The sequence below is a fragment of the Callorhinus ursinus genome, unplaced genomic scaffold (assembly GCF_003265705.2).
Source record: "Callorhinus ursinus isolate GAN/ISIS: 27379988/994484 unplaced genomic scaffold, GSC_fseal_2.0 scaffold20, whole genome shotgun sequence".
NCBI lineage: Eukaryota > Metazoa > Chordata > Mammalia > Carnivora > Otariidae > Callorhinus > Callorhinus ursinus.
Window position 1 is genome coordinate 29,155,691 of NW_027397082.1, and position 18,702 is coordinate 29,174,392.

The window sequence follows — 18,702 nt, forward strand, 5'->3', positions numbered from 1 at the left end:
CGGGGCTCGATCCCAGGACCCTGAGCCGAAGGCAGACACTTAACGACTGAGCCACCCAGGCGCTCCAAGAGCAGGGTCCAAATTGCACTGTGCTGTTAAAAGCCACTGGATTTGGGGGGCGGGGTCGTTCTGTTTCTGCAGATAACCTGAACTATTCTGACCGACGTACCCTCCATATGTCCTGTTCCCCTTTCTTGCTTTACTTTCTCTCTTTAGCACTTACCACCATGCAACATTCGACGTTGTATTTAATTTTTTCTAAGTTTTTTTTTTTAAAGAAATCTCTACACCGAACAGGGGGCTCAAACCCATGACCCCGAGATCAAGAGTTGCACACTCGTCCAACTGACCCACCCAGGTGCCCCTCATGTTGCATCTATTGATTGTGCTTTTCCCCCAGTCTCACTTGCTAGAAGGTGAACTCCAGGAGGACAGGGGCTGTGGTGTTTGGTTCCCCGCTGAGGCCACAGTACCTGCCCACAACAAGCGTTCAATAAATGTGTGCTGAATAAGTGATGAATGAGGAAACAAACACATCTTGTGTCTCCGGCACAGCCAGCGCGGGCCAGCTCAGCCGAGGCCTCTTCTGTGCCCCCCGCCCTCACTGCGCCTGAGCTCTCAGGTCTGTGCGGTCAGCTTCATGCTAAGGGGACTGGGAACAGGGACAGCACCCTGTCCCTGAATCACACTGCCAGTCCGTCCCAAAAGGATGGGTTCTAATAAACAGCCATGGAAATGCAACACCCTGCCTCATGCTTCGGATTAAGTCCAGGACATGTTCTCAGTCTCCTTTCCTGCAGAAAGAAAGCTGCCCCTCACCTTGGAGCCCACACTCCTTGAAGCCCCACCCTGGAGCTCACTCTCCTTAAATACACAGGCATTTGTGGGCCCATACGCACAGCCCTGCCCCCCCCACACACACACCCTTCTTCCTCCCTCTCTCCCTCTCTCCCTCACACACACACACACCCCATATATAAACATGCCTGCATTTTCACATACTCTCACTCTAGCCCACACATGGCACACACACATACACGCCTCCCACGGGCATTTCGTCGCAGACCTCCTCCTCTCCCCCACCTCCTCCGGGCAAACAGGTGGTTCTGTGCCCCTCAAGTCTCGGAAAGGATCCAGGGTCGTCCTGGCTCTAACAAGCCTGACCGCCAGTCCCAGGGCAGCGACCCTCCTCCTGGCCCTGCTGCTGGGGCTGCTGTCTCCTGCCTCCCTGGCCCCGTTCACCCCACAGGGGCCCCTACTAGGTTTGCAGGTGCCCTCCAGCCATAGATGATCACTGGCATCAGCAAGCCAGGCCAGGGAGGGCAGTGGCAGCCTGAGCCATCCACCCATTCTGAGCCCTGGAGCTGCCCACCTGGCAGCAGGTGCCCGAGTGGGGACACGCAGAGGGAGTGGTTCCCCAGGGTAGGCTCCTTCGGAGCCGAGAGGGGCCAGAGATGTTCCGGATGGCCAGCACCTCTTCCCGAGATCTCCGCGGTGCAAGAACCCCCTGCCCGCTGTCTTGCCGCAGCCGAGGGGTTGCTCTGCGTGCGCACCCACGCCGCCGCCTCGCGACCCGTCCCCCTGCACCTGCCTCGTGCCGCAGCCCTACCTGGGGCTCCAGAAACATCCTGGCTGCCGGCTCCCCGCGCTGTATCCCTGCGCTGCGGGCGCCCGGCGTGCGGCCGCTCCTCTCCCCGAGCGCGGAGGAAGCTCCCGCCCCCTGACCCCGCCCGAGGGCTTCCCCATGCCCGCTGCCCTCCGGCTAGCTCACAGCCTTTCGCGGGGCGGGGCGGGGCGGGGCCCGGGGCGGGGCTAGGCCGGGGGAACGCAGGGTCGCGTGGGGCCGAGGGACCGCTGGGTCAAGCCAGAAACGGGGCGGGCCGGGGGCGGGGGCCGGAGTGGGGCGTCCCGCGGCGGGACGGGGCGGAGCGGGGCAGGGGGGGGGGCCCTAGGGGCGGGGCGCCGCTCGGAGTGCGGTGGGGAAGGGACGGGGTGGGGCTCGGCGAGGGGCGCGGGGAGGGCAGGGCGCACGGGCCTGGTGCTGGGTTTCGGAGCGCTGGGAGTACAGGGCGCGGGGGGGCCGTGGCGTCAGTCGGGCGGCCGCACCAGCCGTCGATGCTGGGGGCGCCTATGTGCCCCCGGGCGAAGGGGTGCTCTGTCGGTCGGGACTTAGTAAGGGATGCCAGCACATGTGTTGGTGAGATCCCGCTCGCGGAGAGCCCCGCTGTGACCCCATCTCCTCCCTTTGAGCATCTCTTCCACCTTTGCGACCTCACCTCATCGTAGATAGCCACTACAGAGCAGGTGCTTGGCCAGCATTTGGCTTGAACGCTTCTCTTGACGGGGAGCTCACTCTGGTCTCAAGCGTCACACCGATCATTGTTCTTCCATTTCCTTGAGTGAACACTGGGGATACGGCAGCTGCTTTTGTGGGAGGACTAATCTGAGACATGGCGTGGGGCTGTCCTGGCACACATGGCACAATGAGGCAATATTCCACCCTCAGAAGCCCCAGCACACGGAAGGAATCCTGTCAGGTGACAGGTCACCCTCTCCATCGTGTGCCTGCGGTGGGCCCCAACCCAGGCGCTGAGAATTTGGATGGAAAAGATGGACTGAGCCAAGAGCACCCTCCCTGGGAGATCTGGAACTGGAGAGCCCAGAGGCTGAGTTGGGAGACCAAGCTGGGGTGGGACTCTGGGCAAGTCACCACTAGAGAGGATTAGGGACATTCTCAGCTTACACATAATAGAGAGGAGGAGGGGATGCCCAGAGAGGCTGAGACAAGCCCAAGAGAGCTCATGAGCAAGCCCTGGGGCAAGATTGGGCAGAGGTGACTGTCTGTGTCTACACCAGTCCCAGGATGCCCATCCTATGCCCAGCAGCCTGGTGAGACAGCCATCTCTCCTCCCAGCTACCCCTTCTTGTTTGCCTGCTCTCTTAACTGTCCCAAGATTGGCCACCAGGCTGAGTCCCATGGACGGTTATTCCTGTCTTGTGTAATTAGGGGCTGTGCAGGGTCCACTCACCCGCCTCCCCCTAGAGGATGCAGGAGTTTAGAAACCGGTGTCTTTCTCTTGGAGCTCTGTCCACCACCCCTCACTCTCTCTGCTAGGACTGGAGCCCAGCTCTCACTGCTCCAGCACCTGCACCGTTAACTGCAGCCTCGGGCGGCTCCTGTGGGTGGGCAGTGGGGGCAGGGAGGAGCATCAGGCAGAAATGGCCAGGGCCACAGACCACTGGCGCATCAGCCTTCCAAGCTGTCGCACTGTCCTTTGCCCCTGCTGCTTCTGCGTCTCGTTTCAGGCCAGCTGGAGGATACAAAGCTCATGGTGGACTTGGCAGGTGACTTGTGGCACTGGGACTAGCCTGGCTTTTGAGTCCTGGGCCTGTCCACCCTACCCCTTCAGATGGCCCCAGAGTACCAGGAAGTGTGAGACCTGGCTTCTTGCCCTGGGGAAGCCTGCCAGGCTCTGGCTGGTCCTCAGCTTTGGCCCACAACCCTGCATGACACCTGGGCCCTAAGGTGGCCACAGTGTGGTCTCAGGGAGTCCGTGTGGGCAGTTACCACCCCTGCTGCCACCTATGCCCAGAGCAAGGCTTCTCCTCTGCTGCTCTAGATGGTCCAGCCCCGAGGAGGTGGCTGAGCTGCCCCACGGCACCTTCCTGTACAGACACAGAGACTTTTCCCTAGGTGCTCACCCACAGATTTCACCAGCGTCCCCAAGGACCGCAATAAGGTAGGTGTTTCGCCAGGAGGAAGGAGGGCCTCTCTGCCCGTTGTCGCCACAGTGGGAATGTCCTTGCAGATGCAGATAGCATGCTCCCCTTTGCTCACAGGTGTGACCGCAGCATTTGTGTGTGTATACCCCTCCCAGTGCCCGAAGAGGCAGGGAGATGGGCATGCCGGGGCTGACCCCTGCTGGGCTGTTCCCTTGCTTGAAGCTGGGGGTGGGGGGAGCTGGGTGCAGGGAGTAAGAGCTTGTAGGGAGGACTCGTGGGGACTGACAGAAGAATCTTGTTACCTTGCCAGATTTGGCTTTAGAAAGTGGAGAATGAGCCAGGTGCGGTGTGGGCAGCAGACATCTACTGGGGGCTCCTGGAAAGACAAGGCACACAGGAAGAGATGCCCAGATGATGGGAGCTGCACAGGAGGCCAAGATCAGTGTGTCCATCCCATGACCCTGAGAGGACACGCCGAGGATGGCAAAGAGCAGGGAAGCCTGAGTCTGGGGTGATGGTGACCCTGGACATCCTCACCAGTGCGTACACCTAGGACAGATGGGACCCTGGGACAGGAGGCTGGACCTACTGCAACAAGCTCCTAACCAGCGTCCCTGCTTCCACCCATGCCTGCTCAAGACAGCGGCCGGGCCAAGGGCCTTGTTCAAGTCCTGAATCACGCCCCATCCACCCCTGCCCAGAACCCCCAATGAAATGACAGCCAGAGTCCCAGTGACCTGGCCACCTGCCCCCATCGGAGGCCTGCCACCTTCCACTCAGCGCTCGCTCACTCTGTGCCAGCCCCCGCAGGCCTGCCCGCCCTCCCTCCGCCTACTCTGCTCTCCCCGGAGGTCCTGACCGACTTGTCACCTGCTCGGTGACAGATCTACAGTGTTTAACCTCCACTGCGGCACTTCCTCCCCCACTGAACTTTTCTCTTCACTGTTCTGCAGTCCACACATTCCCTCTACCTCCTCAGTAGTCTCCTCTAGGGAGAATTCAGGCTCCCTCCTGTCCCCCCGTGACTGTGACATTCGTGCATGGGGGCACTCGGCACCGATCTGTTGAATAAATGTGTGTGTGTGTGTGTGTGTGTGTGTGTGCGCGTGCAGTTACGTGCAGATACAGAGATAGATGGAGGTATCCAGCACGGGCCTCATATCCAGAATATATAAAGAACTCCTACAAATCAAAAGTGTCAAAAGACCCAATTTTGAAAAAATGGGCAAGAGTGTCGAAGAGGCATTTCACAAAAAAGGATCTCCAAAATGGTGATAAATGTAAGAAAAAGGAAATAACACTCAACTTCATTCGTCATCGGGGAAGGGAAATTAAAACCACAGTGTGACACTGCCGAACACCTACCAGAATGGCTAAAATGAAAAGGCAGAAAATGCCAAGTGCCGGTGAGGCTGTGACCCAGGGGAAACTCCGAGCGGCGGGCAGCGGCAGCGAGACTCAGTGAGCCACATGGGAAGCGGGTCCCCGTAGGCATGGGAAAGTGGAGCATGCCCCCGCCCAGGAATTCCTCCTGGGGTGCAGCCCCTCCCAGACATGCTTACAGACTCACCCCAAAAGTCACACCCAGGAGCGTTTATAGCAGCAATATTCTCCACGGCTCCTAACTGGGAAGCAGCCAGCTGCCCTCCACCTGCCCTGCGGTGTACCCACCCAGGGGAGCCCCACGGCCATGAGACTGGACGAATCAACCACCCCCGAGGACCCATCTCACCGAACCGTGTGCAGCTAAAAAAGCCAGGCGCAAAAGAACATCTAATCAGGACCTCATGCACATCAAGCTCCGAGGTGGCTGCTGGGGCTGGTGCCCGTCACCCATGTGTTCATCCCATGAAAAAACACCAAGGCTTTACACTGATGACTTACGCACTTTTCTGGATGTACAGCACACTTCAAAACAGTTTATGTTTTTAAAAGTTGGAAAGAAAAAGATAATGATGCAGGTCAGGCAGAAGCCACCGGAGCTCAGGGACCTTCTGAGTCTGCTGTGGGCCACACCTGAGAGAAGCTGACCCGGGAGAAGGAGCATTTCAGGGACACTGGGGCCTTGGCCTCCCTCTCCTCGTCTGCCCAAGACCAAAGGCCCCTCTGGTGAAAACATCTGCTCCCTTCTTTTAAAAGGTGCAGCCTGCAAGGTGTTGGTTGGAAGATGGAAGGTGGCCTAAATTGGGTTGACTGACCTCGCAGAACAGAGGAAGCAGGAACCCAAGTGCCCCCACAGGGGCTGTTGACAAGGACAGCAAGGACCTTGCAGAGGCTAAGACCGCAGAGGCCTGAGCTGCAGGCGGGAGGCCCGGCTGCCCGGAGGCATGGTTGAGAGTCTGTGTGGCACCTGTGGGACCGCGCAGGAAGGGGGCACTGAGGGCGAGGAGCAGATGACAGTGGGGCTCTGCTTCCTGCACTGACTCCCTGCCCCCTGGGCCCTTCGTCACCCAGAGCAGCTGTGCAGGCAGAGCTCCATCTCCAACCCCTCAGCGTCACGGGCAAGCCTGGGACTCTCTCACTTACTGTTTCCGGGTAGAAAGCAGGGTTCATGACACACAACTGTCAGGGTGGCTGGCAAAACACGAAGCAAAACAAACCACGCACTTCTAGAAACTTCTAGTTCCAAGGGTTCACGCTGTCCAGAGGCTATGGCCTCCCCTGGGAGATGGCTTGGGCTGTCTACACTCAGCAACAGTCTACTCAGAAGCCCTTGCTAAGAGCATTTACTAGGAAGCCGTGTGACACAGCGCGGTCTGTGGGCCGGTCAGCTCTCTCAGAGCGGCTCTGTCCCCTGTGGAGCTCATACCCAAGCACGCCCATGAGCTCCACGGCAGCTGTGGCCGGACCCGGGGAGCGGCGAGGAGTGCCGGTTCTCCTCCGGTGCTGATGCTCTCCCCAGGGGACCCGGGCCAAGCAGGCCCTATTTAATGTCCACTGGGGAAGCCACCCAGGCCTCCGCATCTCCCTACAACTGTCCCATGAACACTCCCTTCTGCTGAAGAACATTCTAAGCAAACAAATCACTAATGGTTTTAGGCATCACTGAAGGAAAGGGTGGGGCGGGCAGAGTTGGGGAGGACAGTTAACCTTCTGATGCCTCCCTCCTCATACCACAGAGGTAACTTGGCTCTTCCTAAATAAATGACCCCACCACCACCCTGAGGCAGGAACCTCCCAGGCCCCTCCCTACAGCCTGCACTTGTCCTTGGCCCAAGGCCCTCCCCTTCGTCCTGATGGGATAACAGATTCGGAGAGAGCTGCTCACCTGCCCCCAGGGTGAGTAACTAACCACACAGGTGTAACGCAGCATGTAACTAATCCTAACTAACTGCACAGACTGCCCCATTACCGGCCTAAGGGCACCCCTCCCCTGCCCCTCCCCTCCTCCTCCCTGAGCACAGGGATCCGTGGGTGGCAGGAGTACAGGGGGGTGGAGGTGGGCTACGTGGGGACCCAATGCCAGGGATGGGCATCACCCTCGGGGCTGGGTGCTGGGGTCCCCGGAGGCTACCTCACCTCTGTACACCTCTATACCTCAACACCCACTTTGGGAAAACAGGATGTTCCCTGGAATGCTCTGGAGAGCCCTTGCCACCGAAAGGCCCCCAAAGGCTAGAGGTCCTGGGGCCCTTCCACCTGGCCTGGCCCTGGCTCACCCTCTGTCCACTCTGCAGGCATCCTGGGTTTGCACCAGGAGAGCCCAATTCCCCAGGGGCCCTGGGTACTGGGGAAGAGCCTGGGGGTATGTCGGGTGGAGGCTGGGAGGACACAGAGATTCTGGTTCTCTGGAGGGGTACCCCGCTCCTGTAAAGGGTGCCAGCAGGTGCTAGACTGTTAGAGAGACCCTCGGGGGTGTGTGAGGAGAACATTCGTGCGCCCAGCCTGGCCTCTGCTTCTGAGGAGGGAGGAAACATAGGTAGGAGGAGGGTCCTTCCTCCAACCCGGTGAAGTCCCTCCGTGAGACCCAGGCCACCTGAGGAAGGAGCGAAGAAAAGACCCAGGCCTGGCCGTGAGCACCTGTGGGGGGTCAGATCCTAGCAGGGCCCCCGACCTGGGCATGCTCCCCTGGGTCCTGTTGCCCCTTCGCACGGAGTCTCCCCCCGTCCTGGCTGGCAGAGGCGGGCAGAGCGTGGACCGTCGTGCGCTGTACAGGCTGGACTGCCAGGCAGAGATGCGGTGACCTGCCACAGGACACGGCCCTGGTGTCCACCAGTGGGCAAGCTGGCCCAGGAACCAGTGTGGGGTGGGCAAGTGACTACCACCAGGGCTGCTTGAGGCCACACTCTGGCCCTCTCCACCGCCCCACAAAAGGCCTCTGAGAGGCCACACTCAAGATTCCTGCTCATGAAGAAATAAATTACTTTCTCACAAGCGAGACTTCCCTTTGGGTGACAGCCCTGGGCCGGGCCAGCTTATGGAGTGAGGTTGTTTTCCGGCCTCTGTGTGACACCAGCAGCCAGCATTTATCTTCTGAGAACAGAGAAGGAGAGAGAACGCTCTACTGAGGAAAGGTGAGAAGAGAAGCACCCAGAAGGAAGTCCAGACATGCCTCCCTGACAAGTGCCAGTGACGGACGGACGGACGGACATTGCAGAGGAAGCGCTGGTTGCTCACCGCTGTCAGATTCCCGCCAGACCAGAGCGGCAAGGCCCGACCCGCCGCGGCACCCCGAGAGTTCCCATTCCTCTGACATGGATGCTGGCCCCACCGAAAGGCTGGCCGGGCACTGAGGGGCCTGGTTGTATGATCAGCAGTGGTTGTCTTCAGAGAACATTTCCTTTGCCAAGGGAATACAGCCTCTGGGTTTGGAAGCCATGCTGCCAGGAAGCCGACCCTGGAATGGTCACAGGGACATCAGGTCTGGGGTGAGACTTCTGGGTTCTGCAGGGTCCCAGGGCTGGAGGGACAGAAACCCTGAGGCTGGGCCCCCCGAAGTGCATGACCTCGGGCTGGGCAGTCCTCCGGCCTTGGGGGACAGCAGGCCACAGCGTCCAGGAGAGTGGCTGGTGTCTGGGCGGTGGGGAAGTAGGAAGTCAGCTGCACGTGGGCTGTGATGTCATCAGCAGACAGCCCTGGAGCAGTTCACAGCTTCTGTAAGCCTCAGTCCCTCCTCCCCAACCCCAAATGAAAACGACACTCGTGACAGGCTTTCTCACAAGATGGTGCTGAGAGCCAAATCCTGTTTGGGTGGGCCCCACTTCTTATGCAGCCTTTCAGCAAAGAGGGTTGTAAGGGGGCCCCCAGGAGGGCAGTGGGAGCTGAGCAAGTACCCCGGCAGGACAGGGAGGCGACACAGTTGGCCTTGTCTGGCAGGGAGGCGAGCACCAAATCAGGGCCGACCTGGGGCGGGGGCGCAAGGGCAGAGGGAAGGACCGCTTGGTCTAGCATTTCCCCTGATGCCATCCTACAGGGATGGGGCAGAGGCCCAGAGATGGGCCTGGTTCCAGTGCAGGAGGGGGAGTGAGGACAGCCCAGACCACTGTCCTCTGTTTCTGTCACAGAGTGTCATTCCCCCCCACTTCATCTGACCTCATCGCACATGGCCGCAGGCCTGTCGGTCACCATGATGACAAGTCGGTCACTGTGATGACAAGCACCGAGCAGGGGGCCCTTGGCGGAGCTGCTGTCCGGGTTTGCATCCGCCCAGAAACCAACGCAGCTTGGACCCAACCTCACACGACTCTTAGGTGAGAAGATGCGACTCTTAGGTGAGGAGATGGGGCCCAGGGCAGAGCTTGAACCTGCTTGAGGCTGCAAAGCAGGGTGGGGCACACATGGGGCCAGCCGGGCTCCCGAGACTCTCTCGTGGCCTCTGGCCAGCGCCCCCTGATGGGCTACAAGGGGGCAGCGTTTCGGGATAGACGCTGGGCGGACACAGGGCTCTGTGCCCAGAGCTTCTCAGTGTCTTGTAGATCCTAGGGGGGTGGGAAATTCTAGTCTTTGCCCTGCCTTCGTGAGAATTAGAAAAAAGCCCCCCTCGCTCCAGGAGGGCCTGGTCACAAGCAGAAGGCAAGCTGGCTCTCAGCCCATTCACCCCTTAGCCTGTCGCCCTTCTGTGACAGCCGTGTACTGGAGGGAGCGCTGGATAGAGCATTTTTCAAATGTATTTGACCAGAGTTGCTTCCTCCCAAATGTTCCAGGAGACCCTGCAGCAGCTGAGGAAGACCCTTCTGCAGTCCCCCCATGCTGGCTGGCCACCCAGCCCCAGGGCCCACTGTGGGTCTGCAGCCCTGGCCCTGCCCGTGGCCCTGCCACACTCAAGTCCAGCATCCAGGCTCAGGGCTGCCCCGCAGAGGCCCCTGCCTGGCAGGAAACTGTAAACATGCATGTCTCCCCTGTCATCGGAGAATGAGACCCTCCACCTGCACAAATGCGCGCCTTTGGGAAATGCCTTAAAGGGCCACAGAGGATTCCTGATGTCTTTTCACACAAGGCTTCCAGGAATCCATCCATTTGCTTCTGTCTCCTGGAGGCCAAGGGGACGAGACCTCTCCTGAAGCTCCTCCCGGCGTGGTGTGCTGGCCCCTCCGCCGGCTCTGCAGGCCGGGGGTCCACCCCAGGCCCCCCATCCAGGACTCAGCAGCAAGGTGCAGCGGCCACAGGCGCAGGGGCAGGAGAAAAGGCCAGCGTGCTGGGCTAGGGGGGTTCCTCCAGACGAGGCTCTTCAAGCTGAACAAATCCTCCCAGAACCTGCAGAAAAGGCACCTGCCAGGCCCAGTCCCCAGAGATCCTGCCTCCATGGGTGTGTGGGGATTTGTTGCTCCTGGAGGCGGCATCAGGACCCAGATTGGAGAGCAGGGCCATGGGACTGAGGGAACGGTCAGAAGCCACTCAGGGAGAGGGGTGCAGGAGCGCAGAGTAGTGGGGCCCCGTGAGACTCAGGGGGCGGGGGCTGGGGTGGAGGAGGCGTAGTAGGAGGGGCCAGGGCCACCCAGGCAGGGGCTGGGGCAGGTGACTTCCCCAGATGAAACAGGTCATGACAGAAACCAGGCACTCATAAGGGGCCCGATGAAGTCTCTGTGGGGGTGGTGAAGGCACGGGGTATCAAGGGGAAGATAGAGGGAGCCCCTTCCCCCCCAAAGCTCTCAACACCCACCGCCTCACCCGCACAGCCTTGAGAACAGGCCCACACCCAGGAAGACAATGACACGGCAAGAAGGTCCTTGTGCCTCCTGCAGAGCTACCACCTCCGAGCCCAAAAGAGGGGGAGGAACTCAGGCTTGTGCAAATGAAGAAGCAGAAAACCCATCAACAAGGAGCAAATGGCTTCATGGCAACAAAAAGCCCCGAGTAATCAATTTTCCCCTGTGAAATCTGCAAAATTAATGTTCAAGGTAATACAGAGTGTTAGCGTACGCGTCGGGGAAGGCCAGGGTAGGAGAAGGCCAGAAGTGGGTGACAGAGATGGGTCCCCACAAGGCACCTCACGGGAGAAAAGCCACTTCTTGATGGCAGGCCTGGTTTAAAGCACAACAATCCATGTGTGTGTTTGTGTGCACAAGTGCACATGTGACTTTTCATGAGCACGTGTGCGTGAGTGTAAGTGCACGTGTGTGCTCTATTGTGTGCACACCCATCTGTGGGTGTGTGCATGCATGTGCATTTGTGTGCATGCGTGTGTGCATGTAAATGCACTGTGTGCTCTGTTGTGTGCACACCCGTCTGTGGGTGTGTGGGTGTGTGTGCATGCATGTGCATTTGTGTGCACGCATGTGTGCATGTAAGTGCACTGTGTGCTCTGTTGTGTGCACACCTGTCTGTGTGTGCATGCATGTGCATTTGTGTGTGTGTGTGCATGTAAGTACACATGTGTGCTCTGTTGCGTGCACACCCATCTGTGGGTGTGTGGGTGTGTGTGCATGCGTGTGCATTTGTGTGCACGCGTGTGTGCATGTAAGTGCATGTGTGTGCTCTGTTGTGTGCACACCCATCTGTGAGTGTGTGGGTGTGTGTACATGCATGTGCCTGTGTGTGCATTTGTGTGCACGTGTGTGTGCACGTGCTCAGAAAACTGACTGGCACAGACACACTGAAAGGTTAATCAGGGTGCAGGCCCCGGATGGCCTCTCCTCACACCCTCCTTTGCCTTTCATTTATCCTTGTCAAGCACTTCCCAAATTTTCCCTAAAGAACGTGAATGGCTCTGTCATCAGCCCTAAAACAATGTATGTTCTTTTTCTAAAACCAAGACTTGAGGCTCGAGCTCGCTGACAGACTCCTGGCGAAGGGAGACTTGTTCCCACTGGCCGAGGTGTAACCAGCGCATGGAGGGTGCCCAGGGCAGACGGGAATAGGGAGTATGGGAGGTCAGAAAGGCTGGGAACCATCCTGGCTGGGTGTCAGGAAAGGCTGCATCAGGGAGCACAGCTGCACAGGGCTGACACGTGTGTCCTCGGGGGGCAGTCTCTCCTCTCTGTCATAAAGCACCTGGGAGAGGCTGACGCACTGCCTCAGCGATGGGTGCGTGTGCTCAGCAGTCGTCGTCACCCCTCGCCACACACCCCACCAGCTTCTCCCTCCAGCTGGCCAACCAGAAGGCTCTACTCGATGGCAGGCAGTGACATGTTGTGGGAGCTGCTTGGGGGCAGGCAAGTGGGCCCCCGAGCCAGCCTAACAAGTGCCCCCCTCTCCACACAGGGGGCTTTGGACTGTCTTCGGGACGTGCTCACTGGATTCTTACCTCTAAGACTTGTGGTATTACCGAACCTCCAAACCATCCTTCCCCCTCTGCCCCCAGTGCCCACCCTGTCACTTCCTCCAGAAAGCCTTCCTGACTTGGGACATCCTCAAGGTCCTCGCCCATGGACTGCCAGCCCGCTCAAAGCATGCACCTTATAGTCCAGTCTTCCTCTCACCCCCTCTCAGCCAGCGGCTCCGTCGCTGTGAGGATCAGAGTTCATGTCTGGGCTCCAAGGAATCAAACGCCTTGGGCTACATTCGTGATGTCTGCCTCAGGTGAGGGTTAGGAGGGGAGCACCTCACTGGATCTGCATCCTTTCCCCTAGCTCCTCATGGGTGTGTTCTTCAACCACTGGCTGGGAATTTGCATTCCTAACTAGACTATTCACTTACTCATTTTTAGAAGTTAATGAATGTTCACAATGTGCCAAGTTCTCCAAGACACAGTCACTGCCCTCAGGGTTTACTCTCAGGATCACGGGAGCAGGGCATGGCAAACAAGTAAGCCAGTGAACAAAATAGAGCTGGTGATGAGAAAGGCAATAACATCGAGGCTGTGGGTCACAGGAGGCCTCCCTGGGAGATGGGCCTGGAGCAGAGATGGGCCTGCTGGGTTGGAGCCATCCGGTAAAGCCACCAGTGGGCATGCCAGGCAGAGGGCACAGCAAGTGCAAAAGCCCCAAAGCTGGAAAGAGCTGGGTGCTTTCAAGGCACAGAAAAACCAATGTGGGAGCCTGCAGTGAGAGATAGCTGGCCACTTATGGCTGTCCTGGAAATTCCCCAGAAGCTCAGCAGAATGGCTGAGTTTGGGGCTGGGGCTGGGGGGTGGGAGGGGAGGTGCACTACCTGGGAGGCTCTCACCTCTTCTGTTATGGAAAGCCTTTCAGGGTTCTGGCACCCCCACGTGAGGCCCTGAGCAGCACCAGTACAGCTGCGGTGCCAGCTTGAACCCATTTGGGGCTGACCTGGCAATGGCTACTTTTCAGCAGGATGTGGGTGGAAGCTTCACTGTTTTAGACCCAGACTAGCCATCTGTGTGCGGCCTCAGGGCTGCTTGTCACTGGGCTGGCCAGACCCCACTCTGCCTCTCCTCCAGGGCTGAGGACAGACATGGCACCTGCCCTCCTCTGGGGCTCATGAGGATCCCCTGCAGTGGACGGCTGACTTTTCAGGTCAAGCCTTTGTTTCTTAAAAGGGGGAAAGGAGGCAGAAGCCATTAGGGTGGGTTGGGAACCCTCGCTTCTTGCCCACATCTCCAACTCCACAGCCACAGTGGCAGGAGGAGAGCTTGGGAATACATATTCCCTCTTCCTCTTGGAATCAAGGGAACCACTGTCTTCCCATGTCCGTGTCATCCCCCCCTCCCAGAACGATGTCCCAAGATTACCTAGGGTCCTTGCCTCTTTCCTCTGGACCCCAAGCCAGAGGCTGCGTGTCCCCTGGACCCTTCCTGCACCCAGAGGGGCTAGCCTCTTGGCTGTTGGCATTTTCTTCTTGGACTGAGTTCAAATGCTGGCAGTAACACCTCGGAAACGCAAGCATGGCTCTTGTGGACTTCGGTTATCTCAATATTTCAAAAATGTTTTTTCAAGAAGAATAAACAGGCCGGAATCCATAAAAAGTTCCTCCTGGCACAGATGAAGGGACGGGGGGCCAGCCCAGCAACAGACCCCGGGACAGGCGGTTGTGTGGCCCAGGGAGTAAACCGCGCCACCCCTCCCCCACCCAGCACTGAACTGAGGGCACAGGCACGTTGTGGGGCCCATCGGGACCTAGTACAGTCCCTGAGCCAGCAGGGGAGAAGGGGCCGAAGGGGCAGAGGGTGCCGGGGCCTGATACAGGTACGTCTGAGCTCCACCTTCAGAAAAGGTTTGAACCACAGAAGAACATATGGTCTCCTATGCTTGAGCTTCTCTATTTACTTCACTCACTTCAAATATTTTGAAGTCATTTCATTTGAAGTCATTACATTTCTTGACAGTGTACTTATACTTTATTATAGGTTTGAGGAAGAGTTTGGGTCCCTCCTCTGATTTCCTTGTTGATTGTCCTGCCCCCACTCCTTCAGATATGGTCACAAGTAATCCTTCAAAGGTCCTGAAACCCTGAAAAGGCCCCAGGGTCACCGTAAGGGTCCTGTGCACCCTCCCCTCGCCCTCTCCCTTCCAGTGGAGAGAAGCTGCCTATGATGGACAGGGAGGGCCTGCCAGCCACTCGGGCCTCTGAGCAGGGGAGGAGCACTGGAGGACTCCGAAGGAGCATCACAGGGGAGGCTTGTCGGACTGACAGGTGTGTGAGCAGGCACCAGGCCTCTGAGAGTTGTGCCCTCACCCCTGGCGAGGGTCTGAAGCTGCCTGCCGTGAGCGTCTGTGCAGAGCCAGAGTCTATCTTGAGCTGGTGGAAGGGGGCTAGTGGAAGGGGCTGGTGGAAGGGGGCTCGTTGCCAACTGGACATGAGGTGACCTCTGTGTGCACAAACCTGTGTGCTGTACACGTGTCTAGTCCTGAGCAGACACAAACATTCCTGTAGGGCTCTTTCTCTTTCTCAGGATCACTGGTTCTCGAAGGATGCTGCTGTACCCTCTTCTCTTGCCCCAGACAGCTGTGGTCCCCTGGCCAGTGCCCCCAGTTCCTGGTCCTCACTCTCTGAGTGGCAGCCCAGGGCCAGGACTGGACGGGGCTATCCAGAGGATACCCAGTGAAGTCACAGAGCTGAGACCAGAGCACATGCTCTTTCCCCTCTGGGGACCCACCCCTGTCCTGAGGACCCTGTAGGAGGGAGAGTGGTGAGCATGGCCTGCAGAGAAGTGTTCTTCATTCCCCCAGCCAGCACCAACAGTTCAAAAGATTATATGAGAAAAAGTAAGTCCCCTCTCACCCCAGGCTCGAGCCCCCCCCACAGAGACCCACTATTAACAGTGCCTTGTGTGGAACCTTCCAGAATCATTCTGTGTTCATGAAATTATTTACATAGGCATACATGGTTCTTTTTCTGAACTAAAGGGCTCCCACCACACACACTATTTTCAACTTGCTCTTTTTTCTGAGCAACTCCTCAGGTTCTATAATAGCTGTAGGACGTTCTGCTAGGTAGCTGGAGTGTCGCATGCATGACAGATCCCTTAGCAAAAGGCACTTAGGTGGGATGTGGTCACCACAAACATTCCTACACTTAACATCCTTGGCCAAGGGTCTTTTTATTCAAACATGATCATATCTGAAGGATAAACTCCTAAAATTGGATGGTTCAGATCAAAGATTACATGCATTATAAATTTAAAGAGACATCACAGAAGTGCTCTCCAAAAAGGATGGTCAGGTGTCAATGAAATGGTAGAGTAAGCACCTCTGAAAATCCTCTCCCCATAAAATCTTTCTCCCCAAGAAAACTAGCAAAAATGATCAGAATCAACTTTTTGAGAACTTTAGAAATTAATTAGGGACTTGGAGCAAACCAGGAAGCATTTAGTCTCAAAAAAAAAAAAAAAAAAACCAACTGAGTGTCACTAAGAATTGTAGGCTTTGTGCCATTTAACTTGCTGAAGTCCCATCCTCCACCCATTAGCTCCCCATGCCTTGAAAATCAAGACCCCATACTTGTCATGAAAATCAGCAGCCTGGAAGCCACTGCAGAGCGCAGAACAGGGCTGAAACTCTTTCAAGGCCTCATTCTCAGAAAATTCATTATTTGATGTGTGGTGCAAATAATGGTGGTTCCCTGGAAGATCCTATTTGCAAGGATGTCTGTATTTGACCTAACTCAGAGCTCATCCAGTAGGAAAAGCCTATTCCCCTGGGTTGATTGGCAGAAACAATTACAGGCATTTAACTTCACAGTTGCCTGAGGCAGTGAATAATAGTTGGAGCAAAGAGTAGACTAACCACAAAGCTTAAAAGACAAAGCTCAGTAATGAGAGGTCCACAGGGGCTTTAAGAAGTTGCAATGTAGGGAGCCTGGGTGGCTCAGGTCATGATCCCAGGGTAGGGGTTGGAGCCCCACATCGGGCTCCCTGCTCCGTGGGAAGCCTGCTTCTCCTTCTCCCACTCCCCCTGCTTGTGTTCCTGCTCTCGCTGTCTCTGTCTCTGTCAAATAAATAAATAAAATCTTTAAAAAAAAAAAAAAAAAAGAAGTTGCAGTGTATTCCTGGGAATCCAGAAGGCCACATGCATGCTCAGGCGTGTGCACAGGAAGTGAAGGCTAAGGCAGAACTGTCCACTGCCTGGCTGAGAGTTGAAGGTGTGCCCCCCATATGCACACAGAGCCCCTGGGCAGACACCGTGAGACTTACTGGTTCCAGGCATTTAAGGAGATCTCTGTCCAATTACTAAATGACAACTAAGATAACCAAAAAGAAACTATAGTGGCCACTCCACAGAATGATTCAGAAAAGTCACTATACAAAGAAACCACAATGACTTCAACAAACAGCAATAACAACAAACCCTGAAGAGTGAGAATTGGACTTCCACAGTAGCCACATCAATTATTTAGAATATCCAGTTTTCAACACAAAATTACAAGACATGCAAGAAAATATGGTCCACAAGCAAAAAAGCAACCACTAACAACCGTCCCTGGGGAAGTCCAGACATTTGACATTTTTTTAAAGTAATCTCTACCCGCAATGTGGGACTCAAATTCACGACCCCAAGATGAAGAGTCTCATGTTCTTCCATGAGACCTGAGCCAGCCAGGTGCTCCAGACATTTGACTTATTAAACAAAAAGTTTAAATCAGCCTTTTAAAATGTATTCAAAGAAATTAAGTAAGGCAACTTACAGAATGTAAGTTATATTTGCAAAGCATACATCTGACAAGGGGTTAATATCCAAAATATATAAGAAACTTATACTACTCAAGAGCTAGCTAGCTAGATAGACAGATAGATATAGGACACAAATAATCCCATTTAAAATGGGTAAAGGACCAGAATAGACATTTTCCCAAAGAAGATATTCGAATGGCCAAAAGGTATGTGAAAAGGTACTCAATATCACTAATCATTAGGAAAATGCAAATCAAATTCACAATGAGAGATCACCTCCCACCTGTTAGAAGGGTTATCATCAAAAAGACAAGCAGTCACAAATGTTGGTGAAGAGGTGGAGAAAAGAGGACCCTTGTGCACTGTTGGTAGAAATGTAAATTGGTGCGGCCAGTATGGAGGTTCCTCAAGCAATTAAAAATAGAGCTACCATATGATCCAGCAATTGCACTTCTGGATATTCAAAGGAAAGAAAAACACTATGCCAAAGAGACATCTGTACCCATGTACACACTGCAGCATTATTTACAACAGCCAAGACATGGAAACAACTTAAATGTCCATCACTGAATGAATAAAGAAAATGGCAATAGAATACTATTCAGTCATAAAAAAGAAAGAAATCCGGACATTTGCAACAACATGGGTGGAATTTGAAGGGCATTATGCTAAGTGAAATAAGTCATACAAAGAAAGAAAAATGGTGAATGATCTTGCTTTTATGTGAAATTTAAAACAACCAAACTTCTAGAAACAGAGATTAGATCTAGGGTTGCCAGAGGCAGGAGGTGGGGGGCAGGGGTAGGGGAATTAGGTGAAAGTGGTCAAAAGGTACACATTCCCAGTAAGATAAATAAGTTCTGAGGATGTACTGTACAACATGATGACTAGAGTTAACAATACTGTATAGCATATTTGAAAGCTGCTAAGAGAGTAAATCTTTAAAGTTATCGCAAGGAAAACAATTTCTAATTATGTGAAGTGATAGATGTTGACTAACTTATTGCATAATCACTTTGAAATATATATATATACCGAATCATTATCTTGTACACCTTAAAATTATACAATTTTATATGTCAATTATATCTCAATAAAACTGGGGGGAAAAAGACTTAAAAAATTACGGAAATCATGTCTCAATAATTAAAGTATGGAAGCTGTTTCACCAAATGGAGAATATCAATAAAGGGGTTCAAATATATATATATAGAGAGAGAGAAATTCTGGTATTGGAAACTATAATAACTAATAACTAAATAAAAAATTTAACTAGAGGGGCTCAATGGCAGATTTGAACAGATTAAAAAAAATAATCAGTGAACCTGAAGGTAGGTCAACTGCTATCAACCGGCCTGAGGAAGAGAAACTAAAAATAATGAAGAAAAATAAACAGAGCCTCAAATACCATCATACATGCCAACATATGTATAATGGGAATTTCAGAAAAAGAGGGAAGGTGGGGGAAGGAGCAGTAAGAATAACCAAAGTGTCAATGGCTGAAACTTCCCAAATTTGATTTAAAAAATTAA

General features: G+C 55.0%; 1 protein-coding gene and 1 pseudogene across 4 annotated transcripts in view; one reads left to right on the forward strand and one right to left on the reverse strand.

Annotated features, from left to right (window-relative positions):
- Window positions 1–18,702, reverse strand: part of RASGEF1A (RasGEF domain family member 1A) — a 135,267-nt gene that overhangs the window by 29,137 nt on the left and 87,428 nt on the right. Inside the window, exon 1 of one of the 4 annotated variants that reach the window (XM_073904472.1) lies at window positions 2,277–2,299. The exons of 2 other annotated variants lie outside the window; for them this stretch is intronic. Coding sequence is in view for 1 of the 2 variants with exons in the window: in XM_025880636.2 (XP_025736421.1) it covers window positions 1,610–1,627 (18 nt within the window). In the remaining variant the exon portion in view is untranslated. Of the gene's footprint in view, window positions 1–1,609; window positions 1,783–2,276; window positions 2,300–18,702 lie in introns of those variants that run through there. One more of the 4 variants, XM_025880636.2, reaches the window with a different exon arrangement.
- The window catches only part of LOC112830583 (uncharacterized), a 104,860-nt pseudogene continuing 92,208 nt past the window's right edge, over window positions 6,051–18,702 (forward strand).